General features: G+C 36.6%; 1 protein-coding gene across 1 annotated transcript in view; it reads left to right on the forward strand.

Moving 5' to 3' along the window:
- Positions 1-13,213, forward strand: part of frem1a (Fras1 related extracellular matrix 1a) — a 69,797-nt gene that overhangs the window by 17,930 nt on the left and 38,654 nt on the right. The window contains 7 exon segments of the mRNA NM_001190308.2: positions 1,536-1,849; positions 3,228-3,424; positions 4,626-4,949; positions 7,781-7,889; positions 8,658-8,789; positions 10,182-10,526; positions 12,579-12,721. Coding sequence (NP_001177237.2) covers positions 1,536-1,849; positions 3,228-3,424; positions 4,626-4,949; positions 7,781-7,889; positions 8,658-8,789; positions 10,182-10,526; positions 12,579-12,721 — 1,564 coding nt within the window.

Genomic DNA, 13,213 nt, shown 5'->3' on the forward strand with positions numbered 1-13,213 from the left:
GATAAAAAAGAGTAAGCATAATGTGAAAACGAGATAGTTTCCTAAGACAATATGCCCCTTCTTGCACATAGCATCATAGTTTGCCTCAAAGTTTAACGATCGGTCAACAATGGTACCCAAATATTTGTAGTTCTCCACACATTCTACTTTTTGACATCTGATATTAGTTGATATGTATAAGATGACGAAGCAATGAACAATACATTTATTGCTGAGTGTATTCATATTTATTAATGACTTTCCGCATCTGATGACACGTACAAAGAGAGAACGTCAATCAAAGTGTTTCTGCAGACTGACTTTATAGTGTAATTAATAAAAATAGTGCTGTCAATCGATTAAAAAATAATTACACTTTTTTTTAAAAAACTAATCGCGATTAATCACATTTAAAAGACTGAAACTTGTAATTTTGGCTATTCAAATGTGAAATTAATGTAAACGCAAGACAAAAACTATTTCAATTCAAAATATAATTGTTTTTTAGAATTTTAGTTTAACTTGTAACACAGATTTCTTCATGTAAACAACAAACCCACAATAAACCATCAAGATCCAGCTTGACAGCCATATTTATTACAGAAATAAAAACACAGGCATGTTAATGCCATTTGAATTTCAAAACAATCAATAAAGAAAACATTGATTTCCAGGTTGGATTCTAAGTGGACTGCAAAAAAAAAGAAAAATTGCCAAAATACAGGCATTGCAGATATGGAAGTTGGAAAATTTTAATAATAATAATGAAGTATTGAATACAAACAGTTGTACGCATTGTAAAGTTGTATTGCTGTGAGTTGAGAACAATAATTATAAAGTTTTCAATTTTGCGCACACACAGACCAGGGTTATGCACAGGGGGGTGGCCCGGCTAGAGCCACTGCCCCTCTGCCCTCATTGGCTTAGGTGCTGCTCTTAGGTACTTGCTCTTCACTTTGCGATCGCGTTGCAGCACCTGCCCCTAAGGTTCTGTGCACGGGCCTAACAGACACACACACATAACGCCCGCGGGGCTGCGCAGAGAGCGACTCCCTTTAGATTCAACACGCATGATCGTGTTCATCAAATTTGCTTACTAAGCATTCTAAAGTATGGCTGTATTTCACAAGGATTCTGACACAACAACGCGAAGCATACGCTTTCGTTGCGTTTAAGGAGGAAACACGTCAAACTTACTAAATCATTGGAGGGCTCATGCTGAAAGGCATTGGGATGTAGATCTTTGACAGCTCGTGACTTCATTGACACTTTCTAAGTAGTCTACATTTACATAAGACACTAGTTCTCCGATTTTAATCTGTTTAAGATAGGAAGTTAAAAAAAAACCCTGCAACTGCATTAATTGCGTAAATTTTTTTAACGCGTTAATTGTCACATGCGTTAACGCACTAATTTTGACAGCACTATATAAAAATGAAGTTAATACATTTTAACCATTAGAAGCTGGTTATATTCTTAGACTGTTGCCACACAACTGTGTTTGAGTGCCTTATAAAAGTGATTTCTGCATAATTAATGTAGATTATGTTGTTTAGATTTACAGAGACGGAGACGTACAGCGAGCTCTTCTCTCTCCGTGTTGAAATCCTGGAGCCTGAATGTAATGTGATTCAGTTCGGATCACAGCAACTCGTGGTGCCTGAGTTTTACGGCCTCTCGAACGTCCTGGATGGAAACGTCGTGTCCTTCAATTATGAACACAGACACAATATTGAGTGCACAATTCGGGTGACGGGTCTGGAGACGCATTTACCTGTTCACGGTCAGCTGGTGACTGGAGAACCAGAGAAAGCAGACGGGCCCAGAGGAGATGAACCCGACAGCTTCGTTTCTCTTAGGAGACAGCTGGGTAACAAGCATCACATTATAATAATCATGTTTTCCTAATTCACAAACACATTAAACACATAAAAACTGAGTGCTGATTAAATATTACGGTAACACTTTATAATAACTACACACTATAAATCATTTATTAAGCATTAGCAAATAGTGAACTCATTATCTGTTAGGGCGTTAGCTCTACATTAATAAACATTAGTAAGCAGTTTATAACTGCAGCTACAAATGCTCTATTCTTGACTTATAAGCACCTATTTAATGTGCTTAATACTTGTATTTTCATACTTAGTAAATGATTTATTTTTCATTACTAAATTAAGTATCACATTATTTACAAACCAGTTGTGTTTAAGAGTAGTTTAGGGTTTTTAGGATCATTCAGATTGAGTTGGTAAATGATTAATAAACTATTGAAATCAATGTTTATATGTCTTATTATTCAGGCATATACTAACAGTTAACTAATATGTTAATAAATGCTTTATTAACTCAACTACATCTAATTTTGTGACCTATTCTAAAGTGAGGACTATTCCTGCTTTATAAATCCCTTATAAATGACAAATAAAGGCTGAGAATCAAATGAACGATAATCTGTGCAATCTTTCTAAAAAGTGAAAATACTGTAAAGTTTAATCATTGCTGAATAACAGGAGTGTCAAAATATGACATCCAACTGGATAAAACAACAACAATATAATAATTAAACAATAAAATAAGATGCAATGTTTAAACTCTACACTGATTTTATTTTTAGATAAGCTTGCAAAGATTTATTTTTCATTTAAAGCACAGTTTTATTTGTGTATCTTTAAATGACTAGGAATGAATAATGTCTTTTTTCCTGTTTAGAATTTAACCGAGCCTTTATTTGTCGTTTATAAGGGATTTATAAAGCATGAATAGTCCTCACTTTCGATTAGGTCACAAAACTAGGTGAAGTTGAGTTAATAAAGCATTTATTAATATACATATATGCCTGAATAATAAGACATATAAACTTTGATTTCAATAGTTTTTTTTAATCATTTACTAACTCATTCTGAATGATCCTAAAAACCCTCATCTACTCTTAAATACCAATGGTTTGTAAATAATGCGGGACTTAATTTAGTAATGAAAAATAAATCATTAACAGAGTATGAAAATACAATCATTAATCACATTATATAGGTGCTTATAAGAATACAGCATTTGTAGCTGCAGTTATAAACTGCTTACTAACGCTTATTAATGTAGAGTTAACGCTTAACAAATAATGAGTTCACTATTTGCTAATGCTTAATAAATGATTTATAGTGTGTAGTTATTATAAAGTGTTACCAATATTACTGCAAATATACAGTTGAGTAAAATCCCCCCCCCCCTCCCCCTCCCCCATGCAGATAATAAAGCCAGAGCTCACTGTAAGACTGATGACTGCCTGAAGGGTCTCAAACTGCTGAAAATCACCAAAGTGCCATGCAATGACTTCCTGATGATGGGCATCCGCTACCAGCACACCGACCCTCCGTCTCCACATACAGACTACATCTCCATCAGACTGGACCTCACAGACACCCGGAGCAGGAGCATAATACAGGTGTTAATCCTAAATTCACATTACATTCACATTACTGTGTTGTCTCCATGCCAGATAAAGGTTTGGTATTAAAACAACAGGTAACTCTTTATTTGAAGGGGAAAATGAGGAGAGGAAAACCATGTCAGTCTGCTTCTTTATTCTTAATATAAAGTACAGATATTACTAGGGATGTAACGGTATCAGAATTTCACGGTTCGGTAATACCTCGGTATGAATGTCACGGTACGGTATTTATTGAATCATTTACAGGAAAAAACAAAACTTATGAAAATACTCCAAAAAAGTGCCAAAAGTGTCAATGACATACAAATTAGCCATCTATCTGTAAGCTTTGAAACAGGAACTTCAATTTTAATAACAAAAAAATATTAAACCATGTAAAAAAATAAAGTTTCAATTTAGTATTGTTGAAAACTCATCACATTCAACATTTAATCCCTCACTCACTTAGATAGAGATGGGTTTAAAGGAAAATTATCATATAAATATAATCTGGTAAAAGCTGGTATCTCTGGGCATTTACAATGTCCCCTGCAACAGAAAAAAACCCTCTCATTTGGGACTGAGGTTTCTGGGACAGAGAGATATGACTTGGCCCAGGTTGACAGCAGTGGGTAACGTTGTGCATTGTCTTTTCCCCACTTGAGAAGACAAACCATGAGTAAGATAGAGATCTCATGTCTGCATCATTCTGAACAGTGTGCTGACAACACCGCTATTCAGTACGCGCGCGACAACACAGCTGATAAGAACTCGCGCGACAACACCGCTATTCAGTACGCGCGCGACAACACAGCTGATAAGAACTCGCGCGACAACACCGCTATTCAGTACGCGCGCGACAACACAGCTGATAAGAACTCGCGCGACAACACCCGCTTTAGAGTTTTCCAGCTCTTTTTCATCCCCGCTTCTAGCAGCACACTCCATTTCCGCGTTACTGGATCTGTAGCGACAACAGACCGCAAGGGATGATGGTCAAGCATGGGCTGATGGGAATTGTAGTTTTCGCTACCTCCCGTTCGCTTCATTCGCCTGAGCAAATTTTCTCAGAAGACCTATAGTTTTACCGAGTCATGCGACTACGGTAATATCGAAAAAAATTAATATTGCGGTATTTACAATACCGTTACATCCCTAGATATTACACAACCCATTCTTTCATCTGAAGACTTAGTTCTGTCCATCTGTCCATCAGTCAGAGCAGGCCTGGATCCCGGTGACCATTACAGGCGCTCTCCCCAACCAGCCGCCCAAACCTGCCTTCATGTCCATGTTCATCCTGGAGGTGGATCAGTTCATCCTGACTCCTCTCTCCACTGCGACTGTGGACGCGGAGGACGACGAGACGCCCAAGCAGAGGCTGGTGTTCAACATCACTAAACCCCCCAGTGAAGGCTTCATTACTCACCTGTCGGACCACACCAAACCAGTGTCCTCCTTCAGCTGGACGGATCTGAATGGCATGCTGATCAGCTTCCAGCCTCCCAACTCCAGCGCCACACATCGCAGGAACTACGAGGTGAAACACGAATGCTTTAACATACTGTTTGTTTTTTTTATTGTATTTTTTTAAAGGGCCATGAAACCCCCTCGTTTCAGCAGGGTGTTTTCACACCTCTACTTTGGAAAAAGTCAGAAAAGTGGGCGTGTCCATCTCTGTTTAGGGGGGAGTGTCGGAGGAAGAAAAGTGGGATGGTGTGGGAGTGTCTATTTGGGCACGCGAGTTTCAGAGTCAAAACACACACACACACACAGTATAAAAGTGATGGTGTTTAACCCACATGGACATCTGTAGTCGAATTATTTGCCAAATTATTAAATGTTGGACTTTAACTGCAGTTTGGCTCTTTCATTCAGGGAACTCATTCATGCCCCTCGCGACAAACGAGATATTTGATTCGAGGATCTGCTCTAAGCGTGTATTTTTCATGCAATGTTTGATACCGCACGGCGAATGAGAGAAAAAAAACCTCAGTATTTTCCGGAAACTTAGATGCACACGACAGGTAGTGTCAGAAAGCCGCGTGTGTTATTCCGGTCACTAAATGCGGTAAAAACCCTACACGAGGTTAAAGTTCGGTTGTGGTGCTAACATGTTTACACTCGGTGCAATAGTTAACTTAGTTCGATACAAACAAACTGAATAAACAAAGAGCACTGGTCGCTCACTTACCAAATCTGTAGAGATTTGACAATCACCAGCAACTAGAGCCACGTCTTTATTAAGAGGAGACTACAAGCGAATCCGGATCTCAGCGTTTGCAGATGAGAACAGCTCTCAGGTAAACAATGTTCCTCCTTAGACACGTAAGTTATTGTTGTCGAGCGTCGCGTACACTGTTAATCCACACGTGACTCCAGCTGAGCTCTCACAGAGAGAAAATTAAAACAAAATTTAACTGCAGCAAACTATAAAAGCAACACTTCATGCTTGTTTTGCCAACACAACGTGGCGTCTCTGTCGTCTAAACACTGTGACAGTAATGCATATTAATGAAGTTGCACAATAGAGCGCGCTGATTGGTTTGAACCAAGCCTTACTCATGCATTAAAGCATCACACTGTAAGACGTAATAAGACTCACTCTGGCACAGACGCCCAGTCTGCACGCTGGAATACACGCTATTATGTCATGACCGTGACGCAGCTTCAAAAATTCGTTTCAAACAGGAAGTACGAATTTGCTTGAAATAACGCAAAAACAACCAATTTACACTTTTTAGTGAAATATAGGTGTCCTAATAGTGTTTTTAGCAGTGTGGGACACATATACGACTATCAACAGCTCATTAAAATGTGTTTTGGTGTTTCGTGACCCTTTAACATGATGTTAAATATGCCTGTCATGTCCCTAGAGTTTGTATGTGAAGTTCCAGCTCGAAATACACCACAAATAACTTTTTAAAACTATTTGAAACTTCCCATTTTAGGCTTTGATCCTAATTGTGTCTTTTTGGCGACTCTCACTTTAAATGCAAATGAGGTTGTGCTCTTTTCAAAAGAGGGAGGAGCTACAAAGGCCAATGTGTCAACATAGTGGCATATTTAAAACAGGACAAATGTTATCTCTGTGAAAAGCTGAACATTTCTAAAGAAGTGCCTCAAAAGAATGCAGTTTACAGAGACTCCAGTGTTCATTTGTGCATCCTTACACTCCACATTAATAATCCTCTTAGCCACTGACGTTATCTTCAGCAGGTACAGTGTGATGGTGGATGGCTGCTTCTCACTCAGGGCTGTTTATGTTAATAAGGAAGAGATTGTCAGTGACAATCATTAAAAAAGTACTTTAAACAAGCAGCATAAGCCATTTTTTGAGTGTATTGTGTATAACACAAACGTTTAGCACAACCGCACCCAAGTCAATGTTTTTGATTTTTTTTTGTCAGCTAAAACTCCAATAACTCTGAGGGAGATTTGTTATATATATTAACTTTATAGAGCGATATAAAGGGCAACGCCACTATCAACACCGACCAATCGCAAAATCGTTTCGTTTTAAATATTCCAGCATTCCAAAATATCGATATTTTTGTCAACACTACTTTCAAAATAAGAAGAAAAATAGTATGCACCTCCACCATTGCAAACACAAATGAAATGAATCATTAGAAATTAGTTAAATGTGTTAACACACACACACACACACACACACAAATATTTCACAGGAAGGCATAAGAATAATTTTGACTTCAACTTTAAATTTCTACCAGCACTTTGAGAGTCAAAAACATATTCATTCATTCATTCATTCATTCATTCATTCATTCATTCATTCATTCATTTATTTTCGTTTTGGCTTAGTTCCTTTATCAATCTGGGGTCGCCACAGCGCGATGAACCGCCAACTTATCCAGCACACTTTTACGCAGCAGATGCCCTTCCAGCTGCAACCCGTCTCTGGGAAACATCCATACACACCCATTCACGCCCATACACTACGGACAATTAAGCCTACCCAATTCACCTGTACCGCGTGTGTTTGGACTGTTGGGGAAACCGGAGCACCCGGAGGAAACCCTCACGAACGCAGGGAGAACATGCAAACTCCACACAGAAATGCCAACTGACCCAGCCGAGGCTTGAACCAGTGACCTTCTTGCTTTGAGGTGACAGCACTACTTACTACGCCTCAAAAACATATATATGGGCATAGCAAAATGAATTCTTATAACACCTGATAATACACTTACATGGTTTAAGATAAAAAATCTGTAAAGTTTTACTGATAAAAAGTCACCTCATATTTTAATTTTAAAATGTTTATGTTAACTTTTTTTAGTGTACTATCCTTTCAAACAGAAGTTTTTATTTCCCTCTTGTAGTCATGCATTGTTCTTTTCTGCTAAGGTGGAGTTTGAAGTGCATGATTTCTACTTTGAGAAAAGCCAGCCTGTGACGGTTCACGTGTCCATCAGGACAGCGGATACCAATGCACCAAGAGTCTCCTGGAATATGGGTCTGTATTGAGCATACCTTAATGAATCTTTTAATAATAATATAAATTATAAATTATAAATAATTAATATAAATTGAATATTTTTAGCCATTTCTCACTGAATATGGCCAATATATTTTGGTGCATCTTAACAAAACACTTTTCTTCATAAGAGTTTGGCCAGCTAACATCTTTAGGAATGGACAGATGATGCATTTGATTTAATAATTTATTAAAATAAAAACGACAAATTACTCAATTTCAATTGTATAATTTTTTCAAAGATTTTTCTAATTTTTTTGATTTTCTCCCCTACATACTAATTTGGGTGTAGTAATTTTTTAACTTTTTGTTCTTATTTTTGTGGCTACATTATGTTGGCTCAGTGGTTAGCACTGCCGCCTCACAGCAAGAAGGTCACTAGTTCGAGTACCGGCTGGGCCAGTTGGCATTTGTTGAGTTTGCATGTTCTCCCTGTGTTGGCATGGGTTTCTTCCGGGTGCTCCGGTTTCCCCCCACAGTCACACACATATATACACTATAGGTGAACTGGACTAAATTGGCCGTAGTGTATGAGTGTATGTGTGAATGTATTTCTTTGTTGTGGCTGAAAGATCATCCGCAGTGTAAAACATATGCTGGAATAGTTGGTTGTTCATTCCACTGTGGCAACCCCTGATAAATCAGAGACTAAGCTGAAGGAAAATGAGGTTTTGGAATATTAAAAGGATGCTTAAATGATGATAATCATTATGATTTTCATTTTTGGATGAACTATCCCTTTAATAGGTCTCAGTCTGTTGGAAGGTCAGTCTCGCCCAATCACATGGGATCAGCTGCAGATTGTTGACAACGACAACCTGAAGGCTGTGAAGATCATCACTGTGGACGGCCTGCAGCACGGCAGACTCACTGTTAGAGGTATACAATCTCTATACAGATGATTTATATTATCTTTAATTCGGATACAGTAATATTAAAAGCACAACATGGATCATTTTTTGCATTAAAATATCCAAAAACCACTAGAACAGTGTTATATATTTTGCTGACTTCTAAACTTGAATTAGCAAGGTTAGAATTAAACTGCTGCCCTCCAGGAACTGAGTTCGACATGCCTGCTTTACAGTTTTTTCCAATTGTTTACACACATTTTCTGTAAGCAGGTCTCATATTGTCAGAACTCTACACACAAATTACAAAACACACACACACATTGGGCAAAACTTTTCAATTCTTCTGCAAAATGAAACTCTATGTTCAAAACGATGTAATTTCTTCTCAAAATGGTATTTTGTTTTGAAATGACACACACAAGCCATCTCATCAATCGACAATTATAAGAACAGTTGAACACTGATGTGCTTAATGTAAAACACTCTGACCATTCATCATAATGACTTACTGTCAGCCTTTTTTGTTCAGTGTTACACTTACTACAGACAGACTGTACATAGGCCTACAGAAGTGCACTGTAAAATATTTCAGAATATTGTTTTATACAAAACACACAAATACCAAATACATTTTACTGTATTTTCCCCACAAAAACTGTGTACACAGCGTTCGTCCCAACCAACACAAAGTTGCAGATAACGTGATCTACATTTACCATCAACAGAAATATTTACAGAATACAGTTACAGTAAAAAACAAAACAAAACAAAAAAGCAGCTATAATGCATCCTCTTTTCTGTTTGGTCTGGCCAAGCAGCGGAGGAAATGTCACCTTGCATGGTGAATTCAGCCATGAAAAGCATCAACTGCTATGGGGGTATACGTGGGTGTGTGGATTTCGGTCATACACTTTCCATCTCCGGGCAGAAAAACAATTCCTCAATAGGATTGAGGAATGGAGAATATGGAGATAAACCACTAAAAATTGTGGCTGGGCAGTGAACCAGTTATGATCCAGATGAGCTCTGATTTCTACATTGCAATTCTGTGTGAAAGGTGTTTACTCATGTGATGAGTTAATATGCAAAGTAAAGCAACTGACTTTACAATTGTGAATGACATTGTGTTCCTTGTGAAAACAAAAGATTTTCAGCTTGAAAATTGTGCAAAATGCAGAGAATTGTGTGTAGTGTTCAGAAAAAAGTGTGTTTTAAACCTGCAATTTAGGTGTAAAGCAGGAATTGTGCTTGTAGTTTAGCAGAATTGGTTCAGGGCGTTGGTGCATCAGTTACATGTTGTAGAAATTGTGTCTGTACTACAAAAAATTGTGTGTAAACAACTAAGAAAAACTGTAATATAATTTAGTCATATCTTTGCACTCAAAAAATGTTGATTTCAACTTTGTCTGTTTGTTAGGTGGAAAAGGCTTCATGTTCACTGTGAACGATATTAAAAGCGGCGTCGTGCATTACCACCATGATGACAGCGACACTACTAAAGATTATATAGTCTTCCGGATCACCGACGGCTTACATCAAACTAGACACAAGTTTCCCATCAACATCCTGCCCAAAGATGACAGTCCGCCGTTCCTCATTACCAACATGCTGCTGGAGCTTTCTGAAGGCCAGACGGCTCTGCTGAGAGGATCCATCCTGCAGGCCTGCGACATGGACTCCAGTGACGACTACATCATGTTCAACGTCACTAGAGCTCCACAGGCTGGAGAAATCATGAAGATGCCAGGTCCTGGGATCACTGGTGAGGAAAAGGGTCGGATGTAAATATTAGTTTAGTACAATAGCAAATCAATAAATAAGACACCCACAGGACAAACTCAAATCATTATGCAATTTAGCGTGTGCCTCATATGGGTGAGTGGGCTTGATAAACCACCTGTAGAAAACACACTCTTTCATCTCTCTGACACTTTAGCCGACACTTGCACTAGATTAGCACATTTGACACTTCGTACTATCGGTCTATATGTCAAAAAACATTGTCCATTTATGAAATGTGCCTCACACAGGTGAGTGGGCTTGACAAACCACCTGTAGAAACACTAATTTCTCTCTATAAAAAAAATTGTTGCAGTTAATTCTCTGAGCACTAACAGTTTCTTTGTATAATCAGCACTTCTTGTGTGTATTGCCTTTTCTTGTTGAATCGCTAAATGCCACCTCAATTGTAAGTCGCTTTGGACAAAAGCACCTCCTAAATGACTAAATGTAATTGTAAATACTATTCATAAGCTATTAGTCTTATTAACCACCTAAATATAACAGTATAATATATACAATAAACAAATATATGTGCATTAGTATCTATGTTTCCTTATTTAACCAGATATAAAACCCATTGAGCTCAAGATCTTATTTACAAGGGTAACCTGGCTAAGAGCTCCAGAACACATGACTTATGAAAAAATAATAAATGATAAAAGAAAAAGAAAATAAAATGTAAAAATACAGTTATTCAGCTACACAATATTTTTTAAACACATAGATTGAGAAATGGACTGCTGTTGTTTGTTATAAAGTATAGAGTAAAATGATTTAATTTGGTTGAGCTCAGACATTTTTAGTTCAGACCGAAGAGTATACAGTAAAATTCTGTACTGTCCAAAATATTGGAGTACTGAACAAATTATATTATTAATGCAGTCATGGGGAAAACTAATACTGCAATCCGAGTAATAATAATAATAATAATCATAATAGTAATAATAATAATAGTAATAATAATAATAATAATAGTAATAATAATAATAATAATAATAACAACAACAATAAAAATAATAATAGTAATTATAATAGTAATAATAATAATAATAATAATAATAACAGTAATGATAATAATAATAGTAATAATAATAATAACAACAACAACAATAATAATAATAATAATAAAATAAAATATAATAATAACAATAATAATAAATAACAACAACAACAATAACAATAATATTAGAAATAATAGCATTTTATAATTGTGTAAAATAATAAAATTTTGCATTTGGAGTCCCCAAAATGACACTATTGTCAAATGTATAAAACATTTTCAGTATTTAGTTGAAAATTGGGTTGTGTAGTTGCACTTTTGGGGACACTTTAGCAATCACTATAAAAAAATTATTATAATAAAAAAATTACATTTAATTTAAAAAAATATATATATATGAACAAATTTAATGCCTAAGAAACTCATACTGTAATTCTTAAAGAGATTGTCATCCAGCTATTTTTCTAATGCTTGGGGTTGGTGCCGGCAGGGTGCGAACTGCACTGTAAAATATGTTAAGTGTTATACTGTATGTTAATGTAAGTTAAGATGAATAGAAAAGTCAATTTGTTAAACTAAAATATTAAGGCATCAACATTTTTTACAGTGTACAGAGGAGCTAGAGTTTATATATATATGTACGTATTGATTTATTTACAGTGACTCAGTGGTTATCACAGCAGGAAGGTCACTGGTTTGAGTCCCAGCTGGGCCAGTTGGCATTTCTGTGTGGAGTTTGCATATTCTCCCTGTGTTGGCGTGGTTTCCCCCACAGTTCAAACACTCCGGTTTCCCCCACAGTTCAAACACTTGCTATAGGTGAATTGGATGATCTAAATTGGCTGTAGTGTATGTGTGTGTGTGTAAACGAGTATGTATGGGTGTTTGCTTGTACTGGAAGGGCATCCATTACGTAAAACATATGCTGGAAATAGCTGTGGCGACCTCTGATAAAGCAGAGACTAAGCCGAAGGAAAATGAATGAATGAAATAGTGATAAACAATACTCAGATTATTTCCATTATTCTGCAGGATACCCTGTGAACCGTTTTCTTCAGAAAGACCTTTTCCATTCCATCATCTATTATCGGCACTCAGGCAGAGAGGTGTTTGACGACTCTTTTGAGGTGGTGCTGTCTGACTTTCATGACCCTCCTAACCTTTCAGAGCCTCAGGTAATGCATTAATATTCAGTGATCAATGCAGGATCTCCATCAGCGTATTTAATGGACCCTTTTCACAAGACTGTTATGACGCCTTTAGCGGTCATCAGCATAGTAAATCCTTTGAAGTTTTTAATAATAAAATTTTTTTTAAATATACAGTTGAAGTCAGAATTATTAGCCCCCTTTTAATTATTATTATTTTTTAATATTTCCCAAATTATTTTTAACACAGCAATGAAAATTTCACAGTATGTCTAATAATATTTTTTTGTTCAGGAGAAAGTCTTATTTGTTTTATTTCGGCTAGAATAAAAGCAGTTATTAATTTAAAAAAAAAAAAAAACATTTTTGGGACACAATTATTAGCCCCTTTAAGCTAATTTTTTTTCAATAATCTACAGAACAAACCATCGTTATACAATAACTTGACTAATTACCCTAACCTGCCTATTTGACCTAATTAACCTAGTTAAGCCTTTAAATGTCACTTTAAGTTGTATA

Source organism: Danio rerio, chromosome 7 (genome assembly GCF_049306965.1).
Source record: "Danio rerio strain Tuebingen ecotype United States chromosome 7, GRCz12tu, whole genome shotgun sequence".
Classification (NCBI taxonomy): Eukaryota; Metazoa; Chordata; class Actinopteri; order Cypriniformes; family Danionidae; genus Danio; species Danio rerio.